General features: G+C 46.6%; 1 protein-coding gene across 2 annotated transcripts in view; it reads right to left on the bottom strand.

Moving 5' to 3' along the window:
* LOC135198170 (dolichyl-diphosphooligosaccharide--protein glycosyltransferase subunit STT3B-like) overlaps positions 1-21,010 on the bottom strand; it is a 132,264-nt gene that overhangs the window by 22,846 nt on the left and 88,408 nt on the right. For both annotated transcript variants that reach the window (XM_064225689.1, XM_064225690.1), the window contains exons 9-12: positions 13,419-13,570; positions 5,752-6,097; positions 5,327-5,440; positions 721-845 (exon numbers count right to left, since the gene is read on the bottom strand). In XM_064225689.1, the coding sequence (XP_064081759.1) occupies positions 721-845; positions 5,327-5,440; positions 5,752-6,097; positions 13,419-13,570 (737 nt within the window). The remainder of the gene's footprint in view (positions 1-720; positions 846-5,326; positions 5,441-5,751; positions 6,098-13,418; positions 13,571-21,010) is intronic.

Here is a 21,010-nt window from a genome sequence, read left to right as displayed (position 1 = left end):
TCGAAGCAATGATACTCATAAAGCTACTTATATTATTTGCTGGAATCTATTGTCATGGCAATCTATGTCCATTTACGTGGGAGGGATCTGTGTCACTCATCTTCAAGATTCATCACTCATATCTAGTAGAGGTGAAGTGTGCATTTCCTGGGGTAACAGCCTTCATGCATCTTATGCTCGGTGAGTATGCTATGCTTGGTTGCATCTTTCATTTCAAATCTACTATTTATGGAAGGGTTTTAAAACACTGATTACCAACTCCATCACCTACCTTAGAAGGAATTGGAAGTCCTATAGCTTTGTCCACCTTTCTCTTCAGGTGCTCATCTGTTTCATTTTCCCTCAACTAAAATTCAGGCTACTCATAATAAATAATTTGCAGTTACAATGTTTCTGTATACATAACTTCTCATACTATCCTTTTAATTATCATGTCCAGTGACCTTCTTCCTTCCCCCTCATTCTTTAGATGGAGGTTTGCAGAGAAAACTGAGTAGCGAGACCTTGTAGCAAGGAGGAGTTGGCTGGCACATGAGCAGTGATATTTTGTTTTCAAATCTCTTAAGATGGTGCATTCTACTGAGAACATGACTATATACAATTAATGCGTTTGTATAAAAATATACGTAATATATTATCAAAACATCATTCTTCACTAACTTAGCATTACTTATCATTACATGAAAGAATACTTGGTGCTATTCATTGGTGAGAACTCACCTATAAATTCGAACAAGCCAGTGTTCTGTTGTGTAAGCTTCTTCTAGGTAGGTCAACTTAAAATCTTTATTACCAATAACTGTATTTCTCGTTCTGTCAAAGCCTGGAGGTGTTCTGAAGTCCAGCTGAAACAGAAAAAGATAACTTGCACATAAGATAAGTGTTATAAACGTAGCAAAAGAAAAGTAAAATGTTTGTTAATTAACCTGTATTTTTCATAGGTATACAAACCAGAACCTTTCATGAAGGAGTATTCATCAGCATGAGCTGAAATCAGTCACTGAAAATAGTTAATTAGTGGTTGAGGGGATGAGAATGGTAATAGCCCTAATTTGCCTGCTGTCACCATGTACTTTTTTTTTTTTGTATTACAGACAAAATGGGTTAGCTGAGGCAGGCAATATGATAAAAGGCTCAGGATTGTATACCTAAGAAAAATAAAAATTACTTAAAAAATTTGTTATTGTTCCTACAGAAATGCAAATCACTGCCTTCTGTAGGAATCATATGCAAGTTGAAATCTACCCTTAAATTTCATCACTATGATCATTTATAGAGGGAATCAGGGGGGAATGATGCTGGTTCCTACTTAGGGGTTCCAGAGTTGTAAGGCCCTAAGCCCTGAAGTAATTTCCCGAACTTGTGTGATTTGAGTTGCGCGAATTCACAATAGTGCAAACTTTTCAATGGAACCTAACTAACTGTCATTCATGAGTTTTTCACAGACACATGAACATTTGCAAATCCTCAGAAACCCTGTAAAAGTGTTTAATTTTTTTGTAATTTATAAGTGCATTTAATGTAAATAACATTCTCTCTCTCTCTCTCTCTCTCTCTCTCTCTCTCTCTCTCTCTCTCTCTCTCTCTCTCTCTCTCTCTCTCTCTCATATGTAAATACACTGTAAAGTAAATGTGAATTACATTATGGTATTAAGCTAACTTTTAAATGAAATTAAAATGCTTTAAGAGCATGATTTTGTCATGTTTAGAGAGAAAGTTAAGTACAATAAAGAAGTTCTTAAAAGCGAAGTTGACAAGACTTCTAAAAACAGATTGGCCAAAAGGGGAAAGATACAAATCTCTCTACAATACTTGCTCTATTTTTACAACCATTTATTTATTTTTTTAAGGGTAATGTATTAACATAACTTTAAATTACAGTAACTTTTAATTTCATTTAAAATTTTAACTTAATACTTTGGGAGCATGATTAGGGTTATATTTAGTATTTAAATTCTAAAAATAAACATTAATTAGAATTTTAGAGACCCTGCAAAACTTACGCAAAAACTCAACTTACGTGAGGGAATCTGGAATATAACCTCACTAAGTTTAGGGTATGACTGTAGACCCCTTTTCCTGTAAGGAAATGTTCGGACCACCAAATGTGTTAATCCCTTAAGTTCAGAGTATAAATTTACTCCATCCCCCACCATTAAAGAATGAGCAGAAAGAGTGGCATCTTACAGCAGAAACTATAAAACAGGATGCCTGGTTGCTTACATAACTGTTTTCTAGCTCAATCTAGTAAGTACTCATCATAAGCTGATGCTCTGCACAGGGAGAAGGAAAGGAGAAGGAAGTAATCATTCAATTTACAGTCACCCCCAGAATTACACTAAACCAAGTACATACTTGGGCGAGATACTTTTTTAAATGAATAGCTGGGCATCTACACAACCTGCTGAGCTACCACCACAGGTTCCAAGGACTTGTGGGTGACATCCGTTAGTAGAAAAGGTTCAAGTGACCCTGCCCTCATTTTCTGAAAAACCAAAAAGTTCCTCTGAAAGGCAAAGGATGGGGCCACACTCCTAACTACGTGAGCTCTTACCCAAACTAGATGACTGTCGTCCTTAGCGTTTCCCTCTCTTCCCCTTCCTCTTACCTCCATTCCCGCGAGGGAAGGAGGCTTGAGAGGAGGGCTGATGCTCACTTCTCGAAGTGAAAGAGGAAGGCTGGGTCTTACTTCGCGCTACCCTAAATGGTGCCGACGTCTTAGGAGAGGAGAAAGCGCTAGCCAACTGGTGTACTAAACAGTCACTGGTCTCAGCTCTCCACTTTTCCACCGCAGCGTCCACCATCTCTCTGGGGAAGAGAGAGGAGGAACCTAGCAACAGTCCGTTGCGTAGACCCTGCGTCATCTCTCGACCGGCTGCTCTGGTTATTCTAGTCAGGACTGGGTCCCGTCTCCTCTGAACCAGTTTGGTCCACAGGTTGGCCGTCTGGTGGGCGAGGCAGGAGATGGCCCTACCTCCAGACTGGCAGTCTCTTGAACGCCGAGTCTTCCTCGGGAACGATAGGTCCCGAGGAGGCTACGACTCTGGATTACTGCGAGAAGGACCACAGATCCAGCCAGGAGACGGCCTGGAAAGCTGCCATGGCAGTGGATTCCAGGGCCGATGCCTCTTGCTGTGAGAACCAGAGGTTCTCAAACAGCAGGTGAAGAAGAGGCACTCACGCAGTTAGACGAGCAATCTCCGGACCAACCTGCTTGGTCGGCAATGGGTCTATCAAAGGCACGTAGAAGCGCCGCTCACGAGGCAGAGGAGGGGGAAGCAGCATGTCCGACCTGCTGGACCTGAGTCCTCCTGTCCAGAGAAGAGGGCGTTCACCTGGTCCAACACACCGTCAGCCAAGGAAGACAGGGGTAATCCCACCATCGCTCTGGGTTCTTCTCAGGGCCCCAGAAAGACTCCAACCTCGATGGAGTGTCAGAGGGAGCAACCACCAATCCTTCCCCAAGGTCATTGTACTGACGAATCAGCGCAATGACCTCTACAAAGGACCTCTGTATCTCTGGGGTGATCGCATCCTGAGGCGATGGACCGTCAGATTCATCAAGGCCGATCACCTCTCGAGACACTCTTCCTTCAGGAGGAAGAACCTCGCCAGACCCCTCGTGGTCTCCTCCAACCACTTGCGCATACGATCCGCTAGGTCCAAGGACCAAGCCAGGATCATAGGCTTTCGTAGCGGGACCGTAAGGAGTGCACTCCTAGCGGTCACTCATGTTCGCCTCGCTCCTTCCGGTATAGCCTAAGGAGGTTGAAGGGACAGGTGAGGAAGGCCTGACACTCCTGCCCTGCCTACCAGCAGAGCCGGTGGGCTGGGAGGACTGCAGGCGATCGCCAACCCACTGTGGAGATCGAGCTGCAGGTCTGGACCAGTGGTCTCCGTGCGGAGAAGTGCTGGACCGAGGAAGGTAGTGTCGGTCTCGTGCATCAGGAGAGCTTCTACCAGTCATGTGACAGGGGGGACCTCTTCCCAGCCTTGACACGTGGACGGTTTGGTGGGACCGTCACATCAACCCTGGGAACTGGGGGATTGCTGTGAGAGCGATCGCCGGTCTGGTGAGAGTCACCTGAGCAACTCTTACAACCTTCCGCTCCTTGCCTGGATCCTGACAGTGAGAATGCTCAGTCATCTGGTTCCTGGCTGCAGTCACCAGTAGGTGACCGTACACTCAGTGATGCTCACAAGTGAGCGGCCAAGACGGTTCCCGGTCCAGAAGTGGAACCTCGGGAGCCGGGAGCAGCGCTGGTACCTCCATGGTCCCCGTCGTCTTCTTCCCTGAGGAAGGAGAGGCGGGCCCCATTCCCAGAGGAACAGGAGGACCAGCAGAAGACCCACCTGTCCCGCCGGAGCGAGAAAGATGAGTGTACACCAGGTGCTGTGGTGAATCAGCCCCTGAATACTCGGAGTGCCCGTAAGACTCAAGAGATCGCCACACCTGTTGAAGATCTCCACCCGCGAAGGCAGACACACCTGAGGGAGCAACCGTTGGGTTAAAGGGGGGGAGGGGGGTTCCTGTTCGTTCAGAGGGGGAATCATCCCACCCCGAGTGGACCGAAGCCCAGAGTACAACTCCAGGTCGGGGTGTCACCCTCTTTCCTCTGCACTCAACAAATCAAGCGAAGAGGTGGAGAGGTCACATCCCCCAAAAAGGGGAGCGCCATACGCGGGAGCTGACGAGGAGGGAGAAAAGAAGATAAAGTGTCGGTCACCAGAGGTGTCGAAGGAGATCTTTCCGACGACACCTTGGCGGCTCTACGCGGCTTCTTTCTCTTCCGTACAACTCCCACTGCTTCTCTGACCAAGAGACACAAAATCACAAGTTAATGCCCGAGATCCTTCCACTCCAAGGCACATTCTCCAGGTGGATGGGGGAGAGGGGGTTTCTCCGATTCGTGGGAGTGCATGTTACAATTTGCAATGCATTTCCACAAATTAAAAAACAAAAATAATAATAGTACTTATAATCACTTACACACTAAGTATTCTAAGAGAAACAGGTTGAAAAGTAATCCTAAGCTTTGATAATCTCACGACAGAGGCGGGCAGAGAGGCAAGCATACGTCTTCACCCAACGGCGGTCGAAAGCAAAGTGATATGTTTACCTCCAGTCAGGCGGGACTCCCGACCATCGGACAAGCAGTTACTGCCGAACTACCTTGTTAGTAAATCTTACGACCGGTCCAGCTGGCGCTGAATAGTAATTCAATATGTAAAGGACCGAGGGTTTGTATAACGTGTCAGAACAAATTAGCTTTATACATTTCTAATGAAATCTAGAAGAAACGGCAATTTGAGGAAAACTGCTAACCTTAAGTTCACCAAAGCGATAATAGGACAGCTTGTACATGAGGCAGTTCAAGAGAGTTGATGAACCCTCCGAATCTACTCTGAACTCCCCACGGTCTGTGAAGTAATCACTTTCCTGTAACATAAAATTCAAATATTAAGCTAAGATTTCAAATAAGCAGTTGCTGAATAACTTTAAAATTTCTAAAAGAAAAATGTGTTATTTCACTCAATGTAAATTAGGATTACCTAAATGTTTAAAAATACTATTCAGAGATGTTTTTTATTAACTAAGTGACCTCATGACCTTTTAACACTGATACATTAACTATCAATATCAGCATACATTATATTATAGGAGTAGCATACATATGCTTAAGCTATCCAACCAAACATGACGACAGTTTATTAATTCTTTAATGAAATAAGTTCATAAGTTCTACTTACTCTTATCTCCTTTGGATGTTCTCCTTCAGCAATTCTAACCATCCACAGAAATTTGTTGATGTCATCTCCTGAATAGCCAATGACACCACCAAATATTACAAGCACATAGTCAACATCTAGTGCAGTCATGATGCCATAAGCTGCAGTTTCATTAGAAGACATTGCTTTTCCAACAAGAGCAATATGCGAATTATTCCAAGTGTTGTTATCAACAAGGGTAGTTCTGTTTGCCATACCAGCTATTTGATAGCCATAATCCCACCATGACATTACACGTGCATCATCGTCGGTATTCTGAGCCAGCCAGTAGTATGCTTCACGGAAATCATCAAGGATCTGACGGCTCCTTTAAAATCAAAGAAAAATAAATAAATAAGCAAAGTTACTTCATGCTTAACCCCTAATATCCAAACACTGATTTTCAAGACATCTACAAAATTCTATTAGGATCAGAGCACATGGGAACCAAACGATAACATTTGTCAAGTTGCTAATATACAGGTCAATATTGAAATATAGGCTACATGGTTGTGCGCGTCCTGGAAAGTTGAATGATGTACACCACAAAATATTGTGACTTGTTTTGTGACCAGGAGCCATACATCACTTACAATTTCTAAACATGCCACAAATTTGGTGTAGATGACATTATTTTATGATAACCTAACAGAGAATCCATTATAGGAGTTATCATTACTAATGATTATAATAAAATGTGTTTAAGGGGGCCGGCCGGAACACCTATATATGTGGTATAGGGCGAAAAATGCAGTCATGAAAAAATTCATAGAGCTTCATATGGCAATTGAGAATACGTATACGAAATATTTCATCAAAATTCCTCTTACTTTCGTAGTTACAGGGTAATTAGTTATCGTAACTCAATAAGCCTAAAACATTGATCCGTACAAGAATATGCAATATTTCTTCTATTATCGTAAATTTTGATAATTATTGTCAAAGAAATTGGGAGAAATGGCATCTGTAGACATTCCCCGAGTCGAGAAGGAGACTTCAGGCTCAGCTACCAAGTCCAGTCCTGATTTAGTGCGATCACAGACTTCAAGTAGTCTACACGTTCCATTTCACCTCTGCCATTCGCCCGCTTTTACGTATGTTTATGTATGTTTCGGCAAGAATTTCATCATGGCAATGAGGAAAAGACAAGGAAAACATCTCGCTAACATACAGACGAAGAAAAATCGGTCAAGTATTATTACAGAATATCATAATATATGCGTAGTTAGTGAAGAGAGAGGGGAGGGTTGCTTAGTAACGCCCCCGTCTTGCTTGACAGCACACGTCACACTATCCCCAAGGCTACGATCTTTGAGCAAAGAGATCTTCATTTATGATAAATAACAAAGTTTTGGTTTTTCAATACCCAAAATGGAATATGAAATTCATAATAATCATGATTTATTAAATTGTCTTTGTAAAAAAACGAGTACGCCTTCGAGTTTCACCTCTTGACATTCTCTTCCATTTTACGTTTGTTTATCTTTGTTTCGGGCAAGAATTTCATCATGCCAAAAAGGAAAATGCAAGGAAAACATCTCGCTAACATACAGAAGAAGAAAATTCGCTGTAATAAGCCGCGTTAGTGAAGGGGAGAGAGAGAATTGCATAGGAAGGAGTGCCCCATCTTGCCTCAAGCAGTGCCCCAGGCTGCGATATATGAGCAAAGGGATCATCATTTATGATTAAATTATGATAAATAAAATTGTTTTGGTTTATTAATACACAAAAAAGAAATAAACATTCATAATAATCATTATTTATTAACATTGTCTTTATAGAAATACGAAGGAAAACTTTGAACGCCCGTATCTCAAAACTATACTTATTGACCTTCAAAATCTATCTTCTCACTTAGTTTTAAAGCTATAACATTGGAATTTGGTATATAACTCAGAAAGACATTATAGAACAATCAAATCAAGCCCTTTTTTCCAATTTTTGTTTCGTATTTTTTTTTATAAATTTTTTTCTCCTGATTTATAGGGTTTATTTTTTTACCATATTGAAAAATTCCTATCTAGCAAAAAAATGACTTTTAGAAAAAAAAACTCTTCATTCGATTGGAGGTCTACATCAGGTCTATATATGGTAGTAATCCCAGGTCTTAATATTAAATATCAAGGGAGGAGATAGAATTTGAAAAATGATTATTTTCGGGATAAATCGCCCTGGCGTCACAAAACCGAAGGTCAGAGGCGAAAATCATATGCGGTTTGGAGATGTCCCAAGTCACCTTATTAAGTGGTATGAATATCAAAGTCCTGTCCTTAAAAAAGGGCATTAGCCGGCCGGCCCCCTTAACATGACAACTGAACCTTCTGTCTTACTGTCACAGGGTTTACCCAGTTTCTTTTTTCAATAACACTGAAAATTGAACACAAAGTTGAGGAGTTTTAGACAGGTAGAGAAGCAATCACAGGGAAAGGATGTAAATTACAAAACAAAAAACAATGCAGCTGGGACTGGAAGGGTGCCACTAAGACTGTCCAGTACCATCTGTCCAGTAACATGTCTTATAAGGCATTCGGTAAGTGGTACCTCTATGGACATTATATGACGGGTTGAGAGAGCTATGAATCTATACTATTCTATAAGGATATAACTTCCAGTGCAAGCTGGTTTGGTTGTTGAAGTTTAATTGGTGGTAAATAAGAGAGGGGTGAGGTTACAATAAATTACGTCGCTGTTAGGTGTAAACTTTTTCCTTTGGCAACATTGACATTTATAAGGATATTTAACAATAGGATTATGATAATACACAGTGGTTGTATATCCTGGAAAAAAGTATTTTATGAAAAATAAAATACACAGTGGTTGTATATCCTGGAAAAATTACAAATTTTTAATCAAATTGCATTTTTCATAGCTAACAAAGCTGAGGTCTTAACAATAAGATAACTTCCAAGCACCAGCTGGTAACCGGTTAACACAACGTAAGATTGTAAAGCAAGGAATTTGTGAGATCTGGCAACTCCTGCGCGTACGGGGTGATAGCTGGTCAAGAGACTGAGCACCAGACCTCGTGACACTCCAGTCTTTTCCCTAACCCAGGAGTTATAATAAAATAGAGAGGGGTGACTAGAGGTGGGCAGTAAAACGTTAAGACCTCAGGTTTGTTAGCAATGAAAAATACAAACTGATTAAAAATTTGTCATTTGTTCATATGAGGAACATACCTTCGGTCTTAACAATAAGATAGACTTATCCTTGGTGGGAGGTACAAGTACCCTCTACCCTGCCTGGGAGTTAACCCACCTGACCAACCTCCATAAAAAAATTAGTTCTAAAGGTGGTGCAATGCCTGTGGGAAGATAGATAAACTGATATCTAACAACTCAGCCATCTGGGTTGAAATACAATGATATATGAGCAGATTCATTGTATGTAAGGAACCAAAGAAAATTCTGACTGTTCATATAACAAGCCATATAACCACAGGGGTTTGTTATTACTCCTTACTCGCCCTTGCTAGAGATAGTGGAGTATTTGCTACTGAATAGAGGGTTTGATTATTTCAAAAGCAAAGCAAAACAACTATCAGTAAGACTACCTTACTCACCTGTATCAGACCAGTCCAGCATATGATGTGTCTATTCCTCAACCTGCCCATAGGAAGAAGAAAGGACCAACTCACTCATTCTCTCTTCCACACAATCATCATAGGTAAGATACAAAATTGCCCCGTGAAGGGGGTGAATTACACAACTTGTTAGGCAGCCACCAGAGGGCCCAAGGAAAACGTGACCAAAGGCCTGTGGGCAACATCTCTTAGGTAAAATGAAGTGAATGTGGATTGATGCAGCCAGGTACCAGCATTCAAAATTCTATGAACAGCAAAGTTTTTCTTAAATGCCCGAGAGGAACTTATACCTCTGACGTCATGTGCTCTTGCCTACACAGACTCAGCGACAGGACCATCAAGAGATTAGTAAGCCTGCTTGATTGTCTCACGTATCCAGAAAGAAATGGTGTTCTTGGAAACTTCTTTTGTGGACCGACCAGTGCTAACAAAAAGCCAACGACGCCAGGGTCTTAGATGGCAAGTCCTTTTAAGATAGCATCATAGGGCTCTGACAGGACATAGCAAGAGCTCTTGCAGGTCATTGCCTACAAAGTTAGTTATTAAAAAAAATAAATAAATAAAAGGGGGGCAAATCTGTCATCATGCATCAAGGGATTCTGGGTCTTGGCCACAAATTTTGGGACAAACTCAATGGTCACAGACCCTTAACCCCTGGTATGTTTCACATCATAACCTGGGCCATGAAGCTCCCCCATTCTTTTTGAAGAAGCCAAGGCCAACAAGAAAACTGTCTTCAGTGTTAAATCTCTGTCTGATGCTTGATGCAAGGGTTCGAAGGGAGCTTGAGTGAGATTTCTCAGGACAAGTGAAACATCCCATGCTGGAGGCTTCAGTTCCCTTGGAGAACAGGTCTACTTGAAACCCCTGAAAAACAAGGAGATATTCCAGGATGTAGAGATGTCCACGCCTTTCAAACATAACACCAAACTTAATGCTGCTCTGTAGCCCGATAGCAGAAACAGAAAGGCCTTTCTCATCCCTGAAGAAGATCAAGAAATCTGCTATGTGCTGAACAGAGGTTTTGAGTAGAGAAACCCTGTCGACGACATCAATCACAGTAGACTGTCCATTTCCCTGGTAAACTGTTGAAGAGGACTTCCTGAGGTAACTGGACATATGTCCAGCTGCCCCCTGAGAAAAACTTCTCGCTCGGAGGAGATACTTGATAGTCACCATCCGTGAAGAGACAGGGATTCTACAGACTGGTGAAACCTTAAACATGAGGCTGGCAAAGAAGTTGCCGCCACGGGGAATCTCTCTTGGAAACTCTGACAGAAGGGACAGAAGGTCCAGGAACCACTCTGCTTGCAGCCACAGAGGAGCTACTAAAGTCATTCTGAGATTTTGAGAACTCATTACCTTGTTCAAAACCTGACAGATCAAGCAAAATGGAGGAAAGGCATACACCTCGAGGTTGTCCCAAGGGCATTGGAAGGCATCCTCTGCTAGAGCAAGAGGATCTGGGGCCACCTTACAGTAAACTTCCAATTTCCTGTTGGAGCAAGCTGATAAAAGGTTTAGCATAGGCCTCCCCAAAACCTAAAAGAGCCTGTCTGCCATGACCTGATTCAGAGATCACTCCATGCCCAGGATTTGGTTCCGACAACTCAGCCTGTCAGCAACCACATTCCTCTTGCCTGGAATGTATCTGGCAGAGAGCTCCACCAAGTTGTTGATCAGTCGTTGAAACTTAGTGAAAAGGTAGTTAAACGGTGGTGGGAAGGTGAGTGGGGGGATTCAGTCACCATCATCAAGCACTTTCCCTTCAGCATCAAGGACTAAATAGGGTGGTTAAGGTGGGAATATAATAAAAGGCACTGATCTTTATATATGTGATAAATATAAATTACATACAAATTTGTCTTTAGTTTCCACAGAAATACAAACCAGGTGGATGGTAGTCTCTCGACTGACTAGTATGTTGAATCCCAGAAAAATCATATTCAAGGGAGAGATGATTCCTGAAACACCTTCTTTAGTCTATACAGTGATGGAGCCAAGTCTTGGCTGCTGTGTCAAATAGGAAGGGTTACATAAGAAGGATGGAAACTAGTTATTCAATCACTCACCCCAGTCTTATATTAACTGAGTATTTGGGGGACATATATTTTCTGTAAAAGGAGCTTGGGTGATACACCCCACCCCCACACACACACACACACACACACACACACACACACACACACACACACACACACACATAGTCCAATGACTTGTGGGTATGTCACTGTCAAACCACAAGTTCTTTGAAATGCTTGGGACTGTTCCACTTTGTGAGGTCTCACTGTCACCTTCTCTAGAAGAGTTGTAAGCTTATTTGATTACTGCAGCCAAAAAGGGTGCTCCTATAGACACCTACTCATGCTTGCTGGTACAAACAGACCAGCATTCTAGCCTAAGTTGGGTTCTTCTTAAAAAACACCTTATGGCTTGCACCATACATAAAAACATCTGGTCAAGGCCACCACCAACATAGTCCTGGAGGAAGGGCATCCCGAAACACTCATATCTCTTGCCTTAGATTGATGGGTTCTGATTGTTCATCATAAACAGTGATCCAATATGAAAAATTACCATCCTTTTGAGCGCTGGACCACACATGACACAACATGTAACTAACCAACACACTTTGTTGTGGATAAGGCTAGTAAGTACTGTCTTAAAAGTGAGCTCCCAGTCCAAGTTTTCAACTCGAGTGCTCATGCAGCATCTGAGTTTGGCTGTGGAGAACAAGTCACATCCCACTGGGGAGGACAAAGCTCCTGAAATAAACAAGCTCCTCATGAGCAAGGATAATTCTACCAAGGTAGAGAGACATACCCTTCAATCTGAGAACTTACCTTAAAAGATACAAAGAAATCTATGATCTGCTGAACTGATGCTTTGACCTATGAAAGACCCTTTTTTTTTTTTTTTTTTTACCTCCCAGGGATCTGGTCTAGTTGAGCAGAACATAAGGGACTTCTTGCTTAACTGTGTGGGGAACAAATCAATCATCAGTGTGTTCCAATGACCTTGACAGCCTTTCTGTCATGTATGGCTACAGCCCAATGTCTGTACTACCTGACTCTGGGAACTGAGCCCAGCTGATATACCAACAAATTCTTCCTGCCTGAAATGCACTTGGCTGACAGCTCAGTGGTGTGCCAAACCTTTCATTCATGCATCTACCTTGCAAACTGACTGATGCACAGAGGACACTATTGGATAAATGAAAATGAGTGGCCCTTCACAAAACACCATAACTGCTGCCATCTTCAAAGTAGTATATACCTGAAGTAACACCCATGGAGCAATAAAGCAGGACCCCTTCCAGGATACTGTAGTGAGGCTCTAAACACAGTCAGGTCTCTCATCATTCAAGGTTTATCACAAAGTGCGGCTGGGGAATGTCTGCATGGAATAAAGCTATTCATGATTAATGGGTTTGTATTAAAATATGTTTATTGATAAAAATGACAACCTCAGCTGCTGCTTGCAACCACTGGATTAATAATACAACTGATAATTTGCCATAAATTTTGATTATATTGACTTTTCAATTCTCTTTTCCATTCAACTTTCCCATCTTTTTACAATATTCTAGTCCATTCTTCTGATTCTCACTCTATGCCTTGTCATCTGCAGAGTACAGAGTTCCATGGGGCTTTTGCTCTTGAATTACTTTGTAGCTTAATCCATAACTATGATAAATAATAAATGGCTCAGTGCTTGTCCTTGATGGACACCATTTTCTTAAATTCACCTTGCATACCTGTCATCTTCATTACAGTTGTGGCATACAGTACCATCACTTGCTCAATTAGACTTTCTGTACTGCCTGCCTTTGTAGTACTCGTATAATTGTTTAAGATAAACATTGTTTAAAACTGCCTATAATGCAAAAATAAATAACTTCTTTCTCTCTTGTTCTTGCTTCATAATACAGGTAACCTCTCATAATACATAATAGTTACATTTATATAAATACGTAACCTAAATATTATACACCTTGAACTTTTGTCAGAATCTATTTAAAAAACTATTATATAAAGTCCAAACACAAATAACTCAACATTCTTACCCATCTTGGCCATAAGAAGCTAATACTATTGATGGTGATGAATATGCATTTGAAGTGACCCAGGTGCAGTGGACGGAAAACATCATAAGAATCATCAGTACAGCAACTATGACCATGCTCCTGATATTTACACCTAGGCCATCATTAGTTGCCTAGAAATAAAAAATAAGAATATGTAAGAATAAAGAAACAAATTATCACAACATCTGAAATTAACGACAAAACATAACAATTTGGCGAAAATTGTACTTTTCCTAACTATACAAACCTGAGGTCCTTTAACAATAAGAAGGTACTTAGCGGCAGCTGAACCGGTCGTAAGCTTCGAACAAGGGGGTTTGGTAGTTAACTACTTGTCCAGCAGTTGGCGGTCAGTCCGACTGCGAGGAGAGGAGTCACTTTGCTTTAGGCCCAGGAAACACAGAGTGAGGGGTGGCATGAGGTGGGACTATGTGTAAAGGACCTCAGGTTTGTATAGTTAGGAAAAATACAATTTTCGACAAATTGTTATTTGTTCCGATACGTATACAAACCCTCGGTCCTTTAACAATAGGAAGACTCACTTCTTGGTGGTGGAATCTGAGTCTTATGAACAGACTGGTGTTAGTCCTACCTTGGATCGCTCCCTGGTCGTAAGAGCAGAGGGAGGGATCCTAGCCTCTGCCCAGCTGATCGGGGTGTGCACTGCAGGATCAGTGGTCAGACTTCTGGACCAAATTTATAAGAGGGAGGCAAGCGTACCTCTTATAAATAGCAAAAGGCAAGAACTATATCCTACTTCAAGAGCCAAAATGAAGTCACGGGTTTGTCTCTTGTTGGCTTCCACTCCCCCCCCCCCCCCCCCTTTGTTGGGGAGTGGCGGATATATACTCCTATCCCTACTGAAAGGGATAGGATGGAGCTCGGTTGTCTAGCTTACCTGCATCGGCCTCCTGTTCAGCGTAGTGACGACCGCAGCCCTTTGCCCACAGGTAGAGGAGAAGAACAAAGGAGGAAGAGAAGCTAGTTACACTTTTTCACTCGTCCATTCATGCAGTCACACAAGGAACCGATGCAGTTCTGTCCCTCGAGTGCTGGGTAGACTACAAAACTTGTTGAGCAGCCACCACGGGTCCCAAGAAAAAAAGTGTCCAAGGACCTGTGGGTAATATCCCAAAGGTAGAATGAAGTGAAGGTGGTCTGGTTGGCCCAAACCCCTGCCTTCAGTACCTGCCCCAGGGAGAAGTTCTTGCGGAACGCAAGGGTTGAACCAATACCTGACTTCATGGGCTCTCCAACGAAGGGTACGGGTGTTGTCACTACCAGCCGTGTCGTACGCCCTCCTGATCACCTCATGCAGCCAGAAAGAAAGTGTGTTCTTGGACACTTCTTTCTTGGTAAACCCGGTGCTAACGAAGAGGCGTCGACACTCAGGCCTGAGGTGCCGAGTTCTCTTCAGATAGCGCCGTAGCGCCCTCACAGGACAAAGCAGCATCTCATCCGCATCATTATCGGTGAATTCCTTCAGGGAGGGGATCATGAAAGACTCGAACTGGTCATCAGGCACCGAAGGATTCTGAGTCTTCGCACGAAGTTCGCCTACTCTCTTTGCCGATGCCAGGCCCAGCAGGAAGAGGGTCTTGAGGGTCAGATCCCTGTCTGACGACTCTTGGAGTGGCTCAAAGGGTCTGCGAGTCGGACTCCTAAGGACGAGAGTCACATCCCACCCCGGGGGCCTGAGTTCCCTGGGTGGGTAAGACCTCTCGAAGCTCTTCATCAGGAGGGAGATCTCGAAAGAGGAGGAAATATCCACACCTCGCAGTTTAAGGACTAGGGCCAGGGCCGCTCTGTATCCTTTAACTGCAGAGACGGAGAGGAGCTTCTCTCGGCGAAGGAAGACGAGGAAATCCGCTACCTGCTGAAGAGTGGCTCTGAGAGGAGAGAGACCCCGTCCACGACACCAACCACAGAAGACGGACCACTTCCCCTGGTATACAGCTGCAGAGGACTATCTGAAGTATCCAGCCATCTCTGTTGCTGCGCTGCGAGAAAAGCCTCTTGCTCGCAAGAGATGGTGGATAACAGCCAGCTGTGAAGACACAGGGACTTGACGGACCGGTGGTACTGTTCTACATGTGGCTGGCGCAGGTGGTTGTGCCAGGGGGGAATCTCCCTCGGTGCTTTGGCAAGCAGAGGCAGCAGGTCCAGGTACCAAACGGCTTGAGGCCGTTTGGGAGCCACCAGGATCATCCGAAGATTCATGGTAATCAGCGCCCTGCTGATCACTTTGCGAATCAGACAGAACGGGGGAAGGTGTAAACGAAGAGGTTGTCCCACGGGTGTTGGAGAGCGTCCTCTGCAGCTGCCCATGGGTCCAGTACAACAGAGTAGAAAACCTGGAGTTTTCTGTTGTGCCGGGTGGCGAACAGATCCATGACTGGACGCCCCCCCAGGTTGAAGAGCCTTTCCGTCACGTCTGGGTGAAGGGAGCACTCGGTTCCTATCACCTGATCCCGACGGCTGAGCTTGTCGGCTACTACATTCCTCTTGCCTGGAATGTAGCGGGCTGACAGCTCTACTGAGTGTGCCACGGCCCACTCATGCACCTGCAACGTCAACTGGTGCAGCGGAAGGGACACTAGGCCCCCCCTGCTTGTTGATGTACCCCACTACCGTAGTGTTGTCGCACATCAACACCACTGAGTGTCCCACCAGACGATCCTGGAGCTTTTGGAGAAAGAGAAATGCTGCCTTGAGCTCCAGAACGTTGATGTGAAGGTGCTTGTCATGATGATCCCACAAACCTGCAGCCAGCAATTCCTTCAGGTGTGCCCCCCATCCCTCAGTCGATGTGTCTGAGAAGGGCAGCATCTCCAGGGTGTGTGTGTGTGTGTGTGTGTGTGTGTGTGTGTGTGTGTGTGTGCAAAGAGGCACTCCTCTTACGAGGTTCCCGTCGTCCAGCCACCAGGCTAGGTCCTGCCTCACCTCCTCCGTGAGGGACACGGGGAAGAAAGGAGGGTCCCTTGCCTGTGACCAATACTCCTTTAGTCTCCACTGAAGAGACCGCAGGTGAAGACGCCTGTGAGGGACTAGCTTCTCGAGAGACGACAGGTGGCCGATCACAACTTGCCACTGCTGACCTGGTTGCTCCTGAAGGGACAGGAACTGTTCTGCTGCCTCCCTGAACCTGCTGATCCGCGAATCTGCGGGGAAGACTCGCCCTGCTATCGTGTCGATCAGCATGCCCAGGTACTTCATCCTCTGCTTGGGTTAGAGATCTGACTTCTCGTAATTCACTACGATCCCCATTGCGGCAGAATTCGAGGAGTTGATCCTTGTCCTGCAGCAACTGCAAGCGGGAGCTTGCCAGGACTAACCAATCATTGAGATACCTCAGCAGACGTATCCCTACCAAGTGGGCCCAAGCCGACACCAGTGTGAACACTCGCATGAACACCTGTGGGGCGGTTGAGAGACCGAAACAAAGTGCCCGGAATTGGTACACCGTCCCGTCAAGGATGAAGCGGAGGTACTTCCTGGAGGATTGATGGATTGATATCTGAAAATAGGCATCCTTCAGATCCACAGAAAGCAAGAAGTCGCTCTCCCTGATGGAATCGAGCACTGATCGTGCTGTTTCCATCGTGAACCGAGTCTGGCGAACGAACCGATTCAAGGGAGAGAGATCAATCACTGGGCGCCAGCCCCCCATGGACTTCTCCACCAGGAAAAGTCGACTGTAGAAGCCCGGCGACTGATCCCATACGATCTCCACAGCACGTTTGCTCAGCATGGCTTCTACTTCCTGACGAAGCGTTACGTCCTTGGTCGAACCAGGTACGTACGTCTGCAGTTGGACCGTGTTGGAGGTGAGGGGTGGCCGAGACTTAAAGGGTAGTAGATATCCCTCCCAAAGGATGTTTACAATCCAAGTCTCCGCTCCGAAGCGCTGCCATGTTGCCCAATGGCCCACCAGGCACCCCCCACTTCCGGCAGCAAGTGAGGGGGAACGCTGTCCCTAGCGTTTCCCTCCTCTCTTCAACTTCTTTCCAGATCCCCCTCGAGAGAAGGACTGGGAGGAGGGCTGGTTATGGTGACTCCTTACAGCAGAAGTCGAAGGCAGAGTCTTTCCTCTTGGCTTCGACGAGGCAATCGTCTTAGCCGCAGTCGTCCGAGGTTGCCCAGCCACCTTTGAGACTGCCTGGTGGACAAGACGGTCACTATTGTCAGTGTGCCGTTGTTCCACCGCAGTGTCCACCATCTCTCTGGGGAAGAGAGAGGAGGAAATCCGCACCGGTCCGTTGCAAAGACCCAAGGCCGCCTCTCGTCCAGCCGCCCTGGTCACTCGGGTGAGGACAGCGTCCCTACGCCGCAGAAACAGGTTGGCCCACAGGTTAGCCATCTGGTGGGCCAGGTAGGAGATGGCCCTACCCCCAGACTGGCACAGTCTCACAAAAGCCGGGTCCCCTTCAGGAGAAATGTTCCCTAAGGAGGTCGCGGCCTTCGACACTGTGAGGGACCACAGGTCGATCCATGGGACTGCTGCAGAGACACCCCCGGAGTTAGCCTAGCTAGCTCCGGGTTAACCTGTTTGGGCAGCAGAGGGTCTTCCGAAGGCACGTAGAATCGCCTCTGTCGCAGTAGAGGTGGGGGAAGAAGCTTGGAAGACCTACCGGACCGTAGTGAACCCTCCTGTCCGGAGACAAGAGCATCCATCTGGCTCAGTACGCTGTCAGCCAAGGCCAATCGCGGCAGACCCACCGTCGTCCTGGGTTCCTTCTTAGGTCCCCAGAAAGCCTCCAAACCTGATGTAGGCTCGGAAGGTGGGAGCGGCGATCCTTCCCTGAGGTCGTTGTGCTGACGAATCAGTGCAATAACCTCAGCGAACGACCTCTGGATCTCGGAAGTGACTGCATCCTGCAGAGTCGGACCGTCAAGCCCCTCCAGCGAGAATGCCTCCCGAGATCCTCCTCCTTCCACAGGAAGAACCGCAACAGACCCCTCATGGTCTCCTCCTGCCACTTGCGCATACGATCTGGTCAGTCCTAGGACCGTGCCAGGTTCGTAGGGTGTCGTGGCGGGATCACAAGGAGCGCACCCCTCGCGATCACTCCTGATCGCCTCGCTCTTCCCGGTGTAGCCCGAGGAAGTTGAAGGGATAGGAGAGGCAGACCTGACGTTCCCCCGCGCTCACCGGCAGAACAGGTGTGCTGAGGGGGCTGCAGGCGATCGCCAACCCGCGGTGGCAATCGAGCTGCAGGCCTGGTCGAGCAGCTCTCCCTGGGAGAGCGGCTGGACCGAGAACAGCAGCGACAGTCCCGAGCGTCAGAGCTGCTACTGGTCCCCCTCTACGCCCAGTCCTGGTAGGAGCAGCGGTCAGGCGACCTGCAGAGTCCACTGTCGCGGTGGGAGCGAGGCCTGTCCTCACGGCGCACCACACCGCTTGGCCCAGCCGAGGCTGGTTCAGGCGACTGAGGGGACTGCTTCCTAGCCTCAGCCCGCGGCCGGTCTGGGACTGTCGCGTCAGCCCTGGGTACCAGCGGATCGCTGAGAGAGTGATCGCTGGTCTGGTGGGAGTCACTTGAGCGACCCCTCCCAGTCTTCCGTCCCGTGCCTGGATCCTGGCGCCGAGCGGACTCAGTTGCCTGGGTCTTGGCTGCACGGTAACCCGCGAGTGACCGTACACTCGGTACCTATCGCGAGCGAGAGGCTGAGATGGTACCTGGCGCCGAGGCAGAACCTCTGGCGCCAGGCGAGGAGGTACCGGTGGTAGCCAGTGCTCCTCCGGTCCCCGTCTTCTTCTTCCTTGCGGAAGGAGAGACGGGCCCCGTTCCCGAAGGAACAGGAGGACCAGCGGAAGTCCTACCCATCCCACCGGAGTGGGACGGCCCCTTAGAAGTCTCAGGACGACCCTTTTTAGGGGGGGGGGGGGGGGGAAGGAGGCAACCTTCTTCTTAGGCTGTGGGGCCTTAGAAGTCGAAGGGGAAGCGGCGGCAGACAACAGCGACGAAGACGACAATGAAGACGAAGACGAAACCTTCCTCCTCTTCTTCTTCTTCCTTGTCAGCTTCTTCAGGACCACCGTTAGGTCTTCCATCCAGGACGGAGCCAGGGCAGTTGCCGAAGCAACAGGGTCCGACTGCACCTGTCCAGAAGGACCTGAGGTGGGAGCAGCAACACCACGGGCCGGAACGACGGCGGCAGGAACTGGTACCGGGGCTGGAGCGGCATCGTAGTTAGGAACAGGAGGCGGGGCGGAAACCAGCGGCATCCTCTGCACAGGAGGCAGGTCCAGAGGTGAGCTCTTGGGACACCGGAAGTCAGGGGCTGGAGCAAGAGCGGCAAACCCAGGTGGCGGTGACACCACGGACATCCTCACCTCCGGCAGCGGCACCTGCACAGCAGCTGTCGGGGTCACCGCAGCTACGTGCTGGGTATAGACCAGGTGTGGCGGAGTAGCATAGCCCGGCGTGGACACCGTCGTGGTAGTCGTGGTGGTCGGACCGTGGGTTACCAGCATGGCCCCTCTCGCCAGGTGACTCAGCAGCCCCTGAATCGTCGGTCTCCCTTGGAGCCCCAGCGAGTACCAGGCCCGTCCGAGATTGTCCCCGTGGCAGCCAAACCTGAAGAAGGAAAAGTCGGGTGAGTCAGTGAGGGGGTTTCCCCTCGTCCGGGGGGGGGACACAGTTTCCACCCCGAGCGAATGGACGACCCCAAATACAACTGGATGTCGGGGTACCTCGGCCCCCCGTCCATGCTCGACTGATCAAGAGAGAAGGAACGAGATACCTCCCATGAAGGGGAATGTTGCAGACTCCAAGATCTCAGAGACAATGTTACGGTGTCGAAATATCCTGGAGAGGGTCGACACAGTGTTACGGCCTCTGAGAGAGGTCCGCTTCAGGTTCGATATGAAATAAAAAAAAATATTTCAACACCAACAGTTGAAACTGGGTATACGAATATAGAAAGAAACACTAACACAACGAAGGTTTATTTACAAGCGTACTAACAAAGGCACATGCAGAATGGTATCTCCTATTTACATAAACAGATAGAATCTTACACTGCATGAACTGGGGGAACAGTGAGGAAATTAAAATACTTGCTAGGCAATTTGGCACTTCGAAGAGCAGCAATTGCAGACGTCCTCTTGACTCCGTATAGCAGGAACTAGTCTACTTGTAAGACAGGAACTCTCCCCTTTTCTTCTCCAAAGTCTGCTCAATGTAGAGACAACTCAGCCGTCCACACTGGAAGACGACTAGACCAATATCCAACCAACTCTCGAACAACTCTTCTTTTGATTGATACTTCGTTGGTTCCTTTTTTCTCGTATCTCACAGAAGAGCTCTGCTGCTGCTGATCTCTCACTGATAATCTGATCTGTGGCTCTTAGTAACTGGTGATCTCTCTCTTTTACGATCTCTTCCTCTTACGATCAGTGCTCTCCAAAGTTCGTTCGTCGTATTTATACGGCACTCTGGGGGCGGAGCCTACGGTGAACGTCACCGACTCCGGGGATTTCTAGAACTTCTTAGATGAATCTAGACGAGGTATTGCATCAGAAATCGCGGCGTTTCTCACGTCCAGACGAGATCCACAACACTCCT

The sequence above is a fragment of the Macrobrachium nipponense genome, chromosome 21 (genome assembly GCF_015104395.2).
Source record: "Macrobrachium nipponense isolate FS-2020 chromosome 21, ASM1510439v2, whole genome shotgun sequence".
Lineage (NCBI taxonomy): Eukaryota > Metazoa > Arthropoda > Malacostraca > Decapoda > Palaemonidae > Macrobrachium > Macrobrachium nipponense.
This window is presented reverse-complemented; position numbering and strand designations above follow the sequence as displayed.